Source organism: Myotis lucifugus, unplaced genomic scaffold (genome assembly GCF_000147115.1).
Source record: "Myotis lucifugus unplaced genomic scaffold, Myoluc2.0 scaffold_426, whole genome shotgun sequence".
Classification (NCBI taxonomy): Eukaryota; Metazoa; Chordata; class Mammalia; order Chiroptera; family Vespertilionidae; genus Myotis; species Myotis lucifugus.
In genome coordinates, this window is record NW_005871474.1 from 277,168 (window position 1) to 295,905 (window position 18,738).

General features: G+C 39.6%; 1 protein-coding gene and 1 pseudogene across 1 annotated transcript in view; one reads left to right on the forward strand and one right to left on the reverse strand.

Annotated features, from left to right (window-relative positions):
- RABEP1 (rabaptin, RAB GTPase binding effector protein 1) overlaps nt 1-18,738 on the reverse strand; it is a 113,392-nt gene that overhangs the window by 55,615 nt on the left and 39,039 nt on the right. The window contains 1 exon segment of the mRNA XM_023744058.1: nt 10,560-10,763. Within this exon segment, the coding sequence (XP_023599826.1) occupies nt 10,560-10,763 (204 nt within the window).
- Nucleotides 13,047-13,132, forward strand: LOC111823239 (annotated as a pseudogene).

Consider the following 18,738-nt stretch of genomic DNA (forward strand, 5'->3'; position numbering starts at 1 on the left):
ATGCATACAAGTCCTTTAGTTGATCACTCCCCCTTAGCCCCACCCTCCCCTGCCTTCCCTCTGAGGTTTGAGCATCTGATAGATGCTTCTGTCTCTAGATATATTTTTGTTCATTGGTTTATGTTGGTCATTATAATCCACAAATGAGTGAGATCATGTGATATTTACCTCTCTCTGACTTATTTCACTTATCATAATGCTCTCCAACTCCATCCATGCTGCTGCAAATGGTAGGAGTTCCTTCCTTTCTACAGCAGCATAGTATTCCATTGTGTAGATGTGCCAAAGTTTTTTAATCCACTCATCTGCTGATGGGCACTTAGGCTGATTCCAAATCTTAGCTATTGTAAATTGTGCTGCTATGAACATAGGGGTGCATATGTCCTTTCTGATTGGTGTTTCTGATTTCTTGGGATATATTCCTAGAAGTGGGATCACTGGGTCAAATAGGAGTTCCATTTTTATTTTTTTGAGAAAACTCCATACTGTTCTCCACAGTGGCTGCACCAGTCTGCAGTCCCACCAGCAGTGCACAAGGGTTACTTTTTATCTGCATCCTCTCCAGCATTTGTCATTTGTTGATTTGTTGATGATAGCCATTCTGACAGGTGTGAGATGGAACCTCATTGTCATTTTGATCTGCATCACTCGGATGCTTAGTGACTTTGAGCATGTTTTCATGGGTCTCTTGGCCTTCCTTATGTCTTCTTTCGAAAAGTATCTATTGAGGTCCTTTGCCCATTTTTTTATTGGGTTGTTTGTCTTCCTTTTGTTAAGTTGTATGAGTTCCCTGTAAATGTTGGAGATTAAACCCTTAACAGAGATATCATTGGCAAATATCTTCTCCCATGCAGTAGGTTTTCTTGTTTTGTTGATGGTTTCTTTTGCTGTGCAGCTTTTTATTTTGATGTAGTCCAATCTGTTTATTTTCCCTTTAGTTTCCATTGCTCTAGGAGTGCTATCAGTGAAGAAATTGCTTTGGCATATGTCTGAGATTTTGCTGCCTTTGGATTCCTCTAATATTTTTATGGTTTCCCTTCTTATGTTTAAGTCCTTTATCCATTTTGAGTTTATTTTTGTGTATGGTGTAAGTTGGTGGTCTAGTTTCATTTTTTTTGCATGTGTCTGACCAAATTACCCAGCACCATTTATTGAAGAGAATGTCTTGACTCCATTGTATGTTCTTGACTCCTTTGTCAAATATTAATTGAGCATAGTGGTTTGGGTCAATTTCTGGGTTCTCAATTCTATCCCATTGATCTATATGTCTGTTCTTGTGCCAGTACCAGGCAGTTTTGAGAACAGTGGCTTTGTAATACAGCTTGATATCTGGTATTGAGATCCCTCATACTTTGTTCTTTCTCAGGATCGCTGTAGCTATTCGGGTGGTTTTTTTTGTTTTGTTTTGTTTTTATTCCAGATGAATTTTTGGAGAGTTCTTTCTAGATCTGTGAAATATGCTGTTGGTATTTTAATGGGGAGTGCATTGAATCTATAGATTGCTTTGGGTAGTATGGACATTTTAATGATGTTGATTCTACCAATTCATGAACACGGTATGTTCTTCCATCTGTTTATGTCTTCCTCTATCTCTTTTTTCAAAGTTCTGTAGTTTCCCGCATACAGGTCTTTAACCTCCTTAGTTAAGTTTATTCCTAGGTATCTTAATTTTTTTGGTGCGATAGTAAATAGGATTGCTTTTTTAGCCTCTCTTTCTGTAAGTTCACTATTGGTGTATAGAAATGCCATAGATTTCTTGGCGTTAATTTTGTATCCTGCTACATTGCCAAATTCATTTATTAAGTCTAATAATTTTTTGATGGAGTCTTTAGGGTTTTCTATGTACAGTATCATGTCATCTGTGAATAAGGACAGTTTTACTTCTTCTTTTCCAATTTGGATGCCTTTTATTTCTTCTTCTTATCTGATCACAATGGCTAGTACCTCTAGTACTATATCGAACAAGAGTGGTGAGAGTGGGCATCCCTGTCTTGTTCCTGTTCTTAGGGGAAATGGTTTTAGTTTTTGCCCATTGAGTATGATGTTGGCTGTGGGTTTGTCAAATATGGCTTTTATTATGTTGAGGTATGATCCTTCTATTTCCACCTTGCTGAGTTTTTATCAAGAAAGGGTGCTGGATTTTGTCAAATGCTTTTCTGCATCAATTGATATGACAATGTGATTTTTACCTCTCAATTTGTTTATGTGATGTATCACATTTATTGATTTGCGGATATTGTACCATCTTTACATCCCTGGGATAAAACCTACTTGGTCATGGTGTATGATCTTTCTGATGAACTGCTGGATCCGATTTGCTAGAATTTTGTTGAGGATTTTGGCATCTATGTTCATGAGAGATACTGGCCTGTAATTCTCTTTCACTGTGTTGTCTTTATCTGGTTTTGGTATTAGGGCAGTGATGGCAAACCTATGACACGCGTGTCAGAGGTGACAGGCGAACTCATTTTGGGTGACATGCATCGACAGAGACAAAAAATTGCATAATTCAAATATTTGTCTCTCAAAACGGCCAGAGTTGGGTATCACTCGAGTAATATTATTACTCACATTATTCATGATCAATAATGCAATTCTAAAACCGGATGTAAACATGTACATCGGTGTTGCGTAGCAAAGATACATAGTGAAAACATCCAAGATACACTGTTCCAATATTGACATTACTATGAAAAGGTTAAGAATTGCACTATAAAGAGATTAATCTTTACTGATGACATTTTATTTTTACTCGAGTGACAAAATGCCCAATTCTGGAAACGGCCTCGTTATTGTCAACATGTGCCTCGGGTAAGCTTCCTGTGCGTTCGGGTGCATTCGGCAAACGGACGCACTTGATCGCCACGTTTGTTAGGAGACAGGAGTGGGAGGGTTAGAAGAAAAAGATATATAGTGCAACAGTGCTTGACGAGACATTCTGCGTGTCAGATAATTGATTACAGCACCATATATTTGTTGGTTATACATACTATCTTTGAATTGTTTTGCACCGGGAGTCAGTGCAACAACACTGCAAAAAGTTAATAGGTAAGAAACCTATCAACCTTTTATAAAAAACGCCGTGATTTATATTTATTTATTTTTGCAGCCTTGTGATGGAGAATCAAAAAAATAAGAAAGCAAGATTGAATGATAAAGGAAGTGGAAGTAGCAGTAGCCGACCCTTTCAAGACATATGGACCGAGATGTACAGGATTGTTGACAGAAACAACAGGTCATTGTGCATACTGTGTAATGAAACGGTAGTAAGCAGAATGTGGAATGTAAAGAGACATTTTGAAACTAATCATTGTCAGCTCTTGAAAAAAAGTATCGATGAAAGGAAGGAATACATTTCTAGGCAGCTACACCTCTATAAAAGTTAATCAAATGCCATCATTAATTCGTAAGATGCTCTACAAACTTAACATCAGCAAGTTACTGTATTGCTCACTCCATAGCTCAGCATGGAAAAGCCCTCAGTGACGGAGAATTTATTAAGGAAAGATTTCTAAGATGTGCACCAGCTCTATTTCACAATATGAAAAATAAAGATGATATTATTAAAAGAATTTCTGAGTTACCACTCAGGAGAAATACTATCAAAGACAGAATAATAGATCTTAACAAAAACATACAACATCAATTAAAAAAAGACTTAAATAGTTGTAAATATTTTTCGATTTCTCTTGATGAAACTACTGATGTCACATCAAATGCTCGGTTGGCCATTATTGCTAGATATTCTGATGGTCTCACAATGAGAGAAGAGTTGATAAAGTTAGAATCAGTGCCAATAAGTACAACAGGAAACAAAATATGTAAGGTTGTTATAAAAACATTCAATGACCTAAACATTGATATCTCTAAAACTGTGCCAGTCACGACAGATGGGGCACCAAATATGGTGGGGAAAAATGTGGGATTCCTGAAATTGTTTATGGAAGCTATTAGACATCCACTTGTACCTTTTCATTGCATTATCCATCAGGAGGTGTTGTGTGCCAAATCGGGATTCTCAGAATTCAATGATTTAATGTCAGCTGTAACAAAAATTGTGAATTTTATAGCTTCTTGACAAGCGAGAATTTTCTGCACTTTTACAGGAAGTTGATTCAACCTACAGTGGACTACTGATGTTCAATAATGTGAGATGGCTGAGTCGAGGTAAAGTACTTGAGCGATTTGTGGAGTGCTTTGAAAAAATTATGGTATTTATTGAGAAGGAGGATCTGGCAAACTTTCCTCAGATCAATGATCATAAGTGGGTCAGTAATCTGGTGTTTTTTAAAGATCTCTCTGTTCATATGAATGAACTGAACTTAAAATTACAAGGTTTTGGCAAAAGTATTGATGTTATGTTTGGATACATCAAATCTTTTGAAAGTAAACTTAAAATTTTCAAGTGAGATATTGAAACTAAACTTATAAGTATTTTCCTTGGATAAAAAAGTATTTCGAGAAGGCCACTACAACGAGTGTAATGGAGTCCATGCTTATGTACCAGAATATAGTAAACTCGTTATTTGAACAGTTCAGCGAAAGATTCAACCAATTTAGAAGCCTAGAACAGACCATTAAAATAATTAAGTATCCGAATGTAGTTGTTTACAGTACTTTGGAATTAAAGGATTTCCAATGGATGCAAATTGACAATTTAGAGATGCAACTTGCAGATTTTCAAGGTAGCGTTTGGACTCATGTGTTTGTCGACTTAAGGTCGAAACTTGAAAATCTGGAACGAAATCGTTTGAATAATGAAGAAGAGTGCAACTACGAACAAGAAATTTTGAGTGCTTGGAACAGAGTACCTGACACTTTTAGTGACATAAAAAATCTAGCAATGGCTTTGCTAACAATTTTTTCATCAACATATTTTTGTGAGACTTTGTTCTCAGCATTAAATAATATTAAAACGAACAAAAGAAACCGGCTAACAGGTGAAGTTAGTGGCGCTTGCTTGGCCTTGAAGTGCACCAAGTATGAACCTGCAATCGAAGAATTAGCAGACAAACTTCAGCACCAAAAAAGTCACTAATTTCTAGTTTTCGTACCATTTGATTATCATTGTTATTATTATTTTTTTTCCTAAACGTACATTGTTTTTCTGTTTTTGTTCATTTTATACATATTTTTGGTTAATTTTTCTTTGTTAAATGGCATTTAAATATATAAAATGTCAAAATTATAAATCTATTTTTACTATGGTTGCAAATATAAAAAAAAAATTATGAATATTTCTATATGTGACACGGCACCAGAATTAAGTTAGGGTTTTTCAAAATTTTGACACGCCGAGCTCAACAGGTTCGCCATCACTGTATTAGGGTGATGCTGGCTTCATAGAATGCGCTTGGAAGTGTTCCTTTCTCTTGAATATTCTGGAATAGTCTGAGGAGGATAGGTTTTAGTTCTTCCTTGAATGTTTGGTAAAACTCCCCTGTGAAGCCGTCTGGCCCCAGGTGTTTGTTTGCTAGAAGCTTTTTGATGACTGCTTCAATTTCTTCCATAGTTATCAGCCTATTCAGGTTTTTAGATTTGTCCTGATTGAATTTTGGAAGGTTTTATTTTTCTAGGAATATGTCCATTTCCTCCAGGTTGTCTAGTTTGTTGGAATAGAGTTGTTCATAGTATTTTTTAACAATCCTTTGTGTTTCTGTGGGGTCTGTTGTTATTTCGCCTCTTTCATTTCTGATTTTGTTTATTTGGGTCCTCTCTCTTTGCTTCTTGGTTAGCCTGGTTAGAGGTTCATCAATCCTGTGTATCCTTTCAAAGAACCAGCTCTTGGTTTCATTGATCTTTTGTATTGTCTTTTTGGTCTCTATGTCATTTATTTCTGCTTTAATCTTTATTATTTCCTTCCTTCTGGATACTGTGGGCTTTTCTTATTGCTCTCTTACTAATTCTTTAAGTTGCAAGGTTAGATAATTTATTACCAGTTTTTCTTGTTTTTTGAGGTAAGCCTGTAGAGCTATGAACTTCCCTCTCAAGACTGCTTTCATTGTATCCCATAGATTGTTGTTTTCATTGTCATTTGTTTCCAGAATTCTTTCTATTTCTTCTTTGATCTCTTTGGTGCGGGAAGCCGGTCCATCCTTGCTGCTTGACACAGTCGCTGCAGGGAAGAAACATCTACACAGCTTATGTTTCAAGGGACCTGGCATATATGGCATACTGTTCTTAATATGTTTGCTCCCCTTCTTAGCGCTATGTGTTTTAACCAGGGTCACCTCTCCGGAAAAGGTTGTTTCCCTAGGTGGGGATTTTTATCAGTAAAACCCCTTAACTAAGTGCCAGGCGGGTAGTTAATCACTTTAACTACAAACAATCACGCTTAAGCTACATAATCTTTACTCCCTGGAATGGAGATAAGAAACGCCCTAACCTTTGAAATAGAATGGATAGGATTAAAATCAACTGGTATAAATATAGATGTAACAAGACAACAGGACAGAACCTGGCTGGAGAACCTAGGGAGAGAACATGGCTAAAGAACCTGGCTGGAGAACCTAGCGAGAGAACATGGCTAAAGAACCTGTATAGAACTTGGCTGGAGATCCTGGACAGAACCTGGCTGGAGAACCTGGCTAGAACCTGGCCACAGAACCTCCCTATGATGATCACCTGAACGCTGTCTCCATGTCATTCCTTCTTCGCCGACTCTGTCCACACCTTTGGGAACCCCTGGACCTGATGGGGTTAGACTCCAACACTTTGGTAATCCAATCATTGTTTAATAGCATGCTATTTAGCCTCCAAGTGTTTGATTTTTTTTCATTGTTTTTATTGTAATTGATTTCTAGTTTTATGCCACTGTGATCTGAGAAGATGCTTGTTATGATTTCTATCCTCTTGAATTTGAAGAGACTTTGCCTGTGTCCTAATATGTGGTCTATCTTTGAAAATGTCCCGTGTGCACTGGAGAAAAATGTACACTTTGTAGCTTTAAGGTAAAATATTCTGAAGATGTCAATTAAGTCCATCTGATCTAGTGAGTCATTTAGGATTGCTGTTTCTTTGCTGATTTTTTGTTTAGAGGATTTATTCAGTGGTGTCAGTGCAGTATTAACGTCCCCTACCATGACTGTATTGCTATTGATCTCTCCCTTGATATCTTCCAGAAGTTGTTTTATATATTTGGGTGCTCCTGTATTGGGTGCATATATGATTACCAAAGTTATATCTTCTTGTTGAATTGCTCTCTTTAGTATTATATAGTGGCCTTCCTTATCTCTTGTTACGGCCTTTACTTTGAGGTCTATTTTGTCGATATAAGTAATGCAACCCCAACTTTTTTCTCATTTCCATTTGCCTGAAAAATTTTTTTTCCATCCCTTCAACTCTCAGTCTGTGTGAATCCTTTGTTCTGAGTTGGGTCTCTTGCAGACAGCAAATATATGGTTCATGTTTTCTTACCCATTCAGCTACCCTATGTTTTTTGATGGGAGCATTTAATCCATTTATATTTAATGTTATTATTGATAAGTACATGTTTGTTGTCATTTTTATTAATGTTTCTGTTTCTTCTTGCCTTTCTGTTTCTTATTTTTACAGCAGTCCCTTTAGCATTTCTTGCATTGCTGGCTTGGTGGTAATAAACTCTCTTAGCCCTTCTTTGTCTGTGAAGCTCCTGATTCCACCTTCTATTTTGAATGATAGCCTTGGTGGGTATAGTAATCTTGGGTTCAGGCCCTTGCTTTGGATCACTTTGTGTATTTCATTCCATTCCCTTCTGGCCTGGTGTGTTTCTGTTGAGAAATCAGTTGACATTCTAATTGGAGATCCCTTATAGGTAACTTTCTGTTTCTCTCTGGAAGCCTTTAAGATTCTTACTTTGTCGTTGGTGTTTGCCAATTTAATTATGATGTGTCTTGGTGTCGGTCTTTTGAGGTTCATCTTGTTTGGGACTCTATGTACTTCTTGGACTTGCGTAGTTTTTTTCTTGCCAGTATCAGGGAAGTTTTCTGTCATTATTTCTTCAAACAGGTTTTCTATTCCTTGCTTCTCTTCCTCTCCTTCTGGTATCCCTATTAGGCGAATGTTGTTTCATTTTGTGTTGTCCCAGAGCTCCCTTAGGCTCTCCTCTTGCTTTTTAAATTTTCTTTCCAGTTGCTGCTGTGTTTTTGTGTTTTTTCCTACCTTGTCTTCTAATTCGCTGGTGTGGTCCTCAGCCTCTTCTAGTTTACTGTTTAAGCCTTCCATTGTGTTCTTTATTGCAGTTATGTCATTCTTCATTTCCTATTGGTTCCTTTTCATGTTGGTGACATTCTCTTTCAGCTCCTTATAATTCTCATTGAGTTGTGTGTATTTGTCATTGAGTTGTGTGTATTTGTCAGCCAGCTGTCTGAGCATCCTTATAACCATTACTCTGAATTCTTTCTCTGATATGTTACTAGCCTCAATTTCATTTAACCCTCTTTCTAGAGATTCCTTTTTCTTTCCTTTGGGGATTGCTTTTTTGTCTTCCCATGTTTTGCTGTAATGTTTTAATTGTAAATCCGTTTGCTTTGCTACCCAGGTTCTTTTGGGGATGGTGCTACTGGTGTGATCTCTCAAGTCTCCTGGGCTTGATAATCTAGCGTAGCTCCCTACTTGAGCTATTTGGGTTTTCTTAATATAGGCTTGCGAGCTGGAAAAGCGCAACTGTGGTGTCTAGAAGTCAGCAGCCGTGGGAGGGGGGTGTCCCAATTTTTGCTGTCTTGAGCCCTTGGTTGAAATCATGCATGCCCAGCGGGGATTCACAGTGGCACCCAGGAATCATCTGTTGGGGTGGTGGGCCTCAGGAGGCCTGCGCTCTGGAAAGGCGTGAGTGTGGTGTCCAGAGTTCTGCAGTTTTGGGGTGGGCCGACTCAGCTTTTGTTGCTGCCTCCGTGGTTGGATACACACACCCCCCGTGGCGGCTCACAGGGACACCCACAGTGCGTTTGCCAGCAGGGTGTACTGACATACTCTGAAGGGCCCTGGCGCTGAAGCCACGGGATTGCGGTGTCTGGGGGCAGGTATCCCAGAAGAGGGAATTCAGCGTTTCTACAGACCAGCAGTGCACCCGTTTGTATAAGTGCGTGCCCAACAGGGGCTCACGGCAGCGCCCAAGGGCTGCCTGTGGAGGGGTGGGCTTGTGAGGCCTGCATGCTGGAAAAGCGTGTGCCTGTAGTGTACAGAGTTCTGCAGCTGTGGGGTGGGAAGACTCAGTTTTTGTTGCTGCACCTGTGGTGGATAGGTGCATGCTCCCAGTGACGGCTCACAGGGGCACCCGCAGTTCCTTTGCCAACGCGGTGGCGCACTGAAGCACTCTGAAAGGCCCTGGCACTGAAGCCGCATAATCGAGGTGTCTGTGGGCAGGTGTCCAGGATGAGTGAATTCAGAATTTCTACTGCCAGGGGAGTGCATCCCTGTTTGTGCAAGATCACACCCAGCCGGGGCTCACAGCAGCTTCCCAGAGTGCCCTATGGATAGATGGGCTCAGGGTGCCTGTTCCTTGGAAATGCGGGACTGTGGCAGTGCCTTTGTCAGAGCAGAGCTCTGACGCACTCTGAGGGGCCCTGGCACTGAGGTTGCGCAGCTGGGTTGCCTGTGGGCAGTTATTCAGGAAGAGGAAATTCAGAATTTCTACTGTGGGGCAGCATGCCTGTGTCTGTACAAAACACCCAGTGGGGGTACACAGTAGCTCCCAAAAGCTGCCTATGGAGTGGTGTGCCCTGGAAGTCTGCGCACTGGAAACGCACGAATGTGGTGTCCGGAGGTCTGCTGCTGGGGAGGGGGGAAGTTGCACTTACTGCTGTGGGAGAGGTGCACCTTTGGAGGTGGAGGTCCTAGGGTCCACGGGTCTGCAGGTGGGGCAGCAGGATTTTGGCTGGAGTGACTGCCGGGTTGCGGGCAGTGTGCAAGGCCTGTCTGGGTGGTGGTGCTGTTGAGTTCCTAGAAGAGGCCACTCTCCCCTTCAAGATGGCATGGGCTCCATCTGGGGAGTGCCCATAGCGGTGGTAGTCTCTCCCTGTCCAAGAGAGCCTGGTCTGCCAGCCCCCGCTGCTCCTGCCAGATTTAAATGTCCCTCACTCACTCGCACACACATCACACACTCTCCTTTCATCCCCTCACTCACTCACATCCTCTCCCTCACCTCCGTCCTGCCAGCCACCATCTTTTTCTCTCTCCCTACTTGCCTGACTCTTATGCCGGTATGGCTCAGTTTGTTGAAGTGTCATCTCATGCACCGAAGAGTCACAGGTTTGATTTCCAGTTAGGGCACATACCCAGGTAGCAGGTTCAACCCCCAGTCAGGGCATGTATAGAATCAATGTTTCTCCCTCACATCGATGTTTCTCTCTCTCTGTCTCTCCCTTCCTCTCTAAAATCAACTTATCTTTGGGTAAAATAATATATATGTACATAGATCATAGAGCCATATGCATATCATTGACTTTTCTTTCATTTTGAAAATAATAGTACATCTTGAAGACAGTAAAACATATAGCTACAAATGAAACTCTGAAAATGTTCTCAATCATCAGAATCAGATATCTTAGAAAATCATAAAACAGATCAACCACTGTCTTTACCTTTCATAACAGCCTGAAGTGAAGCAACTTCTTCTCTCCACTGTCTTTTTACTTCATCTATAGCTTCTTGTTTGGTATTCTCAGAGACTGTGGCAATGGCCTTGATATTCTCCATCTCTGCTTGGGCTTCCCACAGCTGTGTTCGAAGGTGTCCCAAATCATCTTGTGCAGCTTGTAACACTGCATTTTGTCTCTTCAAATCCTCTGGAAGAAAAGTAAAACACTTTCCATTATGGAGGGGCTCACTTTTACCAGACTGGCACTGCAATGAAGAAACAAAGCATTTAAACTTATAATGTTAACATCGTAATGAATAAGTTAAGCATTAAATTGAAAAATGAAATTGAAAGCTAGAAAATAAAATCATTTTAATAAAGATTTAAGGTATGCTGGATATCAAAAATCAATTATTAACTATGTAACCAGATAAAGATTCAGGCCATAGTTTTAGAGCTAAATGATCTTACTTAATCTCTATGGCCTCCATTCCACACCTTACAAACTCCCACCTGAGAAGGCTGTTTTAATGATAAAACAATTTATTGAAAATGCTTACTAGTACAGTACCTTGCACAAGTAGACATTCAAGAAATGGTTCATAAAAGAAAGCATGGCAGTTACTAGATCCAAATTTTTAAAGTTATAATTAATTTATCAGCACTCCCTTACCATCTATCTATTTAAAACCCAGAACAACCAAACAACCACCAGGGGGCGCACACGGAACATGGCGGGCATCGGCTGCAGGCAGCAGAGTGTGGAACATGGCGGGTGGCAGCCGTGGTGGGATGGTGGAGAGCGGGGGCGCCCGACCAAGGCGGGGCGCCAGTCGCTGTCATTGGGGCAAGCTTGTGGTGGTTACTGAAAATTCTTTGCTCCCGTGCGCTGCAGTCCCGCCTGGCGCTCACACCTGCTGCTGGCGCTGGCCCTACTCACACCTGCTGCCAGCCCCGATCGCTTGGCGCCAGTCCCAATCACTCTGCACCGTCAGCAGGTACAAGCGGCGACTGCTGGCCCCAATCACCCCTGAGGGATTCTCCACCTCCCCCTGCTCCTGAGGGGCGACCTGGGCAGCAGCTGACACTTGCACCCACTGGCAGCGCCAGCCCTGCTTGCACTCGCTGATGGCGCTGGCCCCAATCGTTCCACACCATCACTGGGTGCGAGAGAGGCTGGCGCCATCAGTGTGTGGGCAGCAGGAGCAGGGCTGCCGACAAACAGGGGACCAGGGCCACAGCGGGAGGGGCTGGGTAGGGGCGTGGAGATGGGCCAAGACCTGCCCCTGTGCCCACCGCATCCTCGTAGCCCACAGTTCCTTTCAAGGTGCACGAATTAGTGCACTGGGCCCCTAGTCTCTTAAATATTAAGTTGATCTGATGTGCCTACTACATGATTTAAGCCTAGGTAAGACATGTTTGGCTAAACTGTCTTCCAAAAAAGAGGAACCTACCAACAGTATATAGGGGTGTTTCTTTTTCCCATACCCTTACCAATAACCACTATTTCCCATTTTCTAAAATTCTTGCCAACATCATAAGTAGAATATGGTAATAGTTTTAATGTATACTTCCCTATTGAGAGAGAGAGGTTGAGTATCTTTTCATACAATTACTAATGACAGTATTTCCTCTTTGGTGATATCCTTTACTGTTTCTCTAATAAATTATTTTTCTTCTAATTTCAAAGAGAATTTTATATATACTGGATAGTAACTCTATCTTCTCTTACAAACTTTCCCAGCCAACTTCTTTTTCTTATCTATTGACATCTAAAAGTTATGAGACACTTATGCAAAAAAACAGTTCATCTTTTTAAAACCATCAATTTCCTTTACAGAGCACACTAACTAAGCCAAATAGCCATAAAGACAATTTGATTTAAGATCTAACTCTACTGCTAACCAGCTGTATGATTTTAAGGGACTCACAACCCTTTAAGCCAGGATAGGCAACACTCTTCTGTATAAAGTTATAAGCACTGTACTTGAAAATCAAATAGATATTATCAATTAAAGAACTTTTAAAAGTGAAGATATTCATGATTATCAAACAATCAGAAGAATTAACAATCTGGTTCTAAATAAGGGGGTTGGGGGAACCTAGTCATGCTAATTTTAAGTAAAGTCATTTAAAAAATCTTTAGTCTCTTAACATCAGTTTCACATCACTTTGTTCCCACTATTAAAATATTTTGAAACACTAGCCAAACACAATTATAACATTAATTGAAGAAAGTAATTATCTAAAGTATCTTGAAGAAAAAAAACGGGTATCTAGCCCTCGCCGGGTGTGGCTCAGTTGGTTAGTGTCATCCTATGCACTGGAAGGTCGTGGTTTGGATTCCTGGTCAGGGCACATACCTAGGTTGCAGGTTCCATTCCCAGTCAGGGAACGCAGGGGAGGCAACTGATGTATCTCTCACACCAATTGTTTCTCTCTCTCTCCCCCCCTTCCTCTGTCTCTAAAATCAATTTATTTTTAAAAAAAATAGTTTGAGCAGTGGCAGTATCACAGCCAATGAGGTTTATCCCAGGCATGATTATTGCTAATTGAAAAAAATAAAAACAAAATAAAATAGAAAAACAGATATCTAAGAAATTATGGTAGGTATGTGACCAGGAATGACTCAAAAAAAACTGAATAAAGGCATAAACACATGAAGCCACAAAAATATATGTATCTACTCTATATTCTAAACGTTAAATTGTTTCATAAGATGTGAAATAAAAGAAAAATCATTATTTCTGAAGTACTTTATTCATTTCTGAGAACTACAATTTTGTCAAGGTTAAAGTTTATGTACTTAACACCTCTTCATGTTAATTATCCCTGCAACTTTTTTAATCCTCACCCGAGGATATTTTTCCATTGATTTTTAGAGAGAGTGGAAGAGAGAGGCAAAGACAGAGAGAAATATTGATGTGAGAGAAACATATCAGTTGGTTCCCTCCTGCACACCCCTGACCAAGGCCTGGGCTGGGGAGGAGCCTGCAAGAGAGGTATGTGCCCTTGATCAGGATCCAATCCGGACCCTTCGAACCGCAGGCCAATGGTCTATCCACTGAGGCAAACCGGCTAAGGCATCAGCTGTTAATCTTATTGAGGTTCCCTTATAAAGTTGTTTTTTTCCGGCTCCTTTTATATTTTCATCTTTGGGTTTCAACATTTTTACTATAATGTGCCTGTATGTGGATCTCTCTGCACATCTAAAAGCTTCCTAAGTTCAATGTATTTCTTAAATGTGTAAGTTACTGCTTTTCATCAAATTTGGGAAATTTTCAGCCATTTATCTCAAATATTTTTTCTATATTTTTCTTACCTCTCATTCTGGCATTCCCATTACATCTATGTTAGCACACTTAATGATATCCCACACTTCTATGAGGCTCTGTTCATTTTTCTATTTTCTTCCTGTTCTTCAGACTGAATAATCTTCAGTGACCTAATCTTCCAGTTAACCAATTCTTTCTTCTGCTAGCTCAAATCTACTGTTGAACCCCTACAGTGAAATTTTTTACTTTATTATTAGATTTTTCAAATCCAGAATTTCCATTTGGTTGTTACAATTTCTCTTTATTGATATTCTCAATTTGATGAAACATTGTCACTCTTTACTTCTTTCAGGATGGATTTCTTCAGTTCTTTAAACATACTTATGACTTGAAGTCTTTACCTGTTAAATCGGGTCACCCTCACAGACACTGCATGCTTTTTTCCCTTTGTATAGGTCAGTTTCCTATTTATTTCATATCTACTAAATATGTTTATGAAAATAAGATTTTTTATAATATATTGCAGCAACTCTAGTACTGGTTCATCATCACCCCTTTCCTGGCTTGTTATTGTTGTCTGCTACTTATTTTTTTAGTGGTTGGCTAGGCTATTTTAGTAAAATCTACTTCTCCCCCTTTCCCCACCTCAGTGTGTAGCCTCTGATGTTGCTCCTCAGAAGGTACAGCCTTGGGCACATGCAGTCACTCTAGGACAGTGGTTCTCAACCTTCCTAATGCCACGACCCTTAATACAGTTCCTCATGTTGTGGTGACCCCCAACCATAAAATTATTTTCATTGCTACTTCATAACTGTAATTTTGCTACTGTTATGAATCGTAATGTAAATATCTGATATGCAGGATGTATTTTCATTGTTACAAATTGAACATAATGAAAGCATAGCGATTAATCACAAAAACAATATATAATTATATATGTGTTTTCTGATGGTCTTAGGTGACCCCTGTGAAAGGGTCGTTCGACCCCCAAAGGGTCGCAACCCACAGGTTGAGAACCGCTGCTCTAGGATGAGTTTTTATAGGGATCCCTTTTGAGTGTCTCTTTCCCTAACTACATCCATTTGTAAACCCCCACTTAAATGCTGGTGCTCTTCTGAGTGACATATCTGCTCTAACAACGGGGCACTTAAGTTGGGGAGATGGAGTGGCAGCCTCTGGTCTTCTGGGGTTGCTTCTGCCAGCATGGAACCTCCACCCTACAAACAAGCCAGGGCAATTGTGATTACGCTGCACCCAAAGTAGAGCCTCCGTCCTAGTAGAGCAGGGGCTGGTGGAAAAAGGACCTCCTAGCCACACTCAACTGAGACTTTACCTGTACATCTGGTGGGGGGAGAAACAGAGGGAGGATGATTCTGGAGCCTTCAACTGTAAACTGGGGAAAGAGAGATCTGTGTTCCTGCCATCATCTCCCTAAAATAGTTCCCAATACACCAAGCTGGGAGCAGTGAGGGAGGGAGTGGTTCATGGATCAAATGCCAGTCTCTCTGTTTTTACCAAGATTTAGCAGATTTTCCTGAAGAAATGTATCATTTGCTGTATGCTGTAGGACCACTCTAAAGACTTCAAATGGATGTTTTAAAAAATAATTTTCACTGGTTTTCCTGGGAAGTGGGCCTATGAAGTGCCTCACATTACCATGCTAGATATGAAACTCTCAAACTTATGATTTACATATTTCAGTATGTATCTCTAAAAGGACTATGTTATAAAAATACAGATAAAATCTACCACATTAACTGTTTTGGATTTTTTTTGGCTAATCCTCACCCAGGGATATTTTTCCATTGCTTTTAGATAGAGTGGGAAGGAAGGAGGGAGGGAGCTTCAACCCATGTACCAACAGGTTACTGGTTCAATTCCCAGTCAGGGCACATGCCTGGGTTGCAGGCTCGATCCCCAGTAGGGGGTGTGCAGGAGGCAGCTGATCAATGATATTTCTCTCTCATCAATGTTTCTATCTCTCCCTCTCCATTCCTCTCTCTCTAAAATCAATAAAATAAAACTAAATAAAATATGCTGAGTCTTCCTTTGAGATGAATATATAGTAGTCAGCCTTAACTGCAGGAGATACATTCTAAGATCCACAGTGGATGCCTGAAACCATAGATAGTACCAAACCCTATATATACTATTTTGTCCTATACATACTAGTGCATACCTTTTCATTTAAAGGAAGCACTTTATGGCTTCTCTTTGGCATATCTGAATTGCCAGCATCACTATTCTTGCACATTAGGGCCATTAGTAAGTCAAATATGGGTTACTTGAACACAAGCATTGTGATACCTTGACAGTTGATAACCAAGATGGCTACTAAGTAACTAATGGGCAAGTAGCACATATAGCATGGATATATTGGGCAAAGGGATGAATCACATCCTGGGAGGGATGGAGCAGTATAGTGCAAAATTTCATCACACCACACAGAAAAGTATACAATTTAAAACATCCATTTTTTATTTCTGGAATTTTCTATCAAATATTTCTGGACCGCAGTTGACTTCAGGTAACTAAAACTGTGGAAAGTGAAATTGTGGATATAGAAGAACTACTGTTTTTAAAAAAAGGCACATTTTTGGTTTCTTGGGTATAGAGTTTCTCATCAGAGATCAAGCTTTTTAAAATTCTATTGCTCAAAGCTATTATATCTTTACCTATTATATTGCTTGATCTAGCAATTGCTATAATGTTAAATGTCTGTGTGTACATTTATTAATTTCTTCTTAGTTCTATCACCTTTTGTTTTACATGATGTATCATGGCTATTTTGTAAGGTGCATAAAAGTTCATAATTATTACATTTTCTTGGTAGACAATTTCTTTCATTATAAGAACCTTCTATATACCTTCAATGTTTTCTGTCATTAAGCCCCAATCTTGTTATTATTGCCTCATTTGCTTTACTTTCTTCTCTAAAAAAAAAAAAAGTGAAGCAGGAAATCTTTTGGTTTAGTTTTTTATAGTCAGATTTATCAGTATCTATGATTAGTATTGTTTCTTATATCCTATATATTCACCCTATGTTTACTTTTTTAAAAAAATATATTTTATTGATTTTTTTACAGAGAGGACGGGAGAGGGATAGAAAGTTAGAAACATCGATGAGAAACATTGACCAGCTGCCTCCTGCACACTCCCCACTGGGGACTGGAATTGAACCTGGGACCCTTGAGTCTGCAGGCTGACGCTCTATCCACTGAGCCAAACCGGTTAGGGCATCTATGTTTACTTTTTTTCATGTAAATGTTATCTTTAATAGTTCTTTTGGTGATTCATGTGGATAATAAATGCTCCTAGTTTTTCTATGCCTGAAATACCTATTTTGTTCTCACTCTTGAACAATTCTGCTGCATATAAAATTTCAGATGGACAGTTATTTTTTCTCTACACTTTGAAAATCTTATTTCATTGTCTCCTGGTGTCTATTTTGTTTGTGTGGTCTCTCCTGCTAGCAAATTGCTTCCTCTCTCTGGTAACTTTCAACATTTTATTTTCATTCTTGATGATCTACAGTTTAAAATGTGTCAAAGTTTGAATTTATTGTTATTTTCCCTGCTCAGTATTTATGTTGAAGACTCACTTTTTTTCTTAGTGCTTGAAAAAATCTCAGTGATTATCTCCTCAAATATTCTCTACGATTCCCTTAATTCTCTGTTCTGGGAACTTCTTTAAGATGTGTGCTCGAAATTCAATTCATCCTCTATTTCAATTGCTCTTCGATATTTCTGTCTCACTGACATAGAGTACTCCTCAATACTGTTTTCTAATTTACTAAAATCTTGTCTACAGTTTAAACCATCTATTTACCTTATTTCAATTTATTTGTGTTAACAAGATTTCTAATGGTTTTTAATATTTAATATCTATTTTTAATATTAAAATACTTTAAAGAATATGCAAGCTATGGCATTTGAATCACAAATATTTATGTAAACCTAGCTTTTAACTCTTGAAACTCTAATTAGCATCAGAGCTTTATATAAATTATGAGCATGTACAAAAATCCTTTTGAAACACACTAAAAATTTCACTGTCTTCTGGTGATTAACAGGAGCTCTGTATCTACTATTTTCCTTCATACTGGGAACTCTATGGTCACAACTTGTTTGCTATCTCATGCAATAGGCTCTTACTCATTGCCCAAATCTGAGATTTCTAAAACATAAACACTGCTGCAGTGCCAAAGCTTTGCATTGAAGTTGGTTAAAGGGAAAAGCTAAATCAAATACTTTTTTCAAAAGCTAAACACTTTTATCCCAGATTAATGAAAAAGTAACAAAACTTTCTAAAATATTTATAACACTTCCCGTTGAAGTTGTGGGAAAATGGGTACTAAGGTAGGAACAGAGAGTAACAGGATTCACAAGGTATTCTCTTCTTAGCCTTCCTCGTTACCATTTGCACTTATATTTCAGCTCTTCTCTAAATAAGTGAAAGCACCAAAGCAATAGCTGTTCCTATTGGAAAAAAATACCAGTGTTTGGACTTCTGCGGTTACCTTGACCTGGTTTGCTGAAAGATAAAACAGACAAAGACTGCTGAACACATCGAAACAATAGCTTATACTGTTATCTCCTGTGACAATTATAAAAGACTAGGTTTACACTTCACAGTATCTATACTAATAAAAGGGTAATATGCTAATTAGACCAGGTCGACCAGACATCTTCCGGTCATCCGGTCCTCCTTCCAGACAAAGCAACAGTGGCAGGGGCGAAGGGAGAAGGCAGTTAGGGGCGATCAGGTGGCAGGGGAGGCAGTAGGGGCGACCAGGCAGGCAGGCAGAGGGGTTAGGGGCCATCAGGCAGGCAGGGGAGTGCAGTTAGGGGCGATCAGGCAGGCAGGCAGAGTGGTTAGGGGCGATCAGGAGCAGCGTCTGATGCGAGA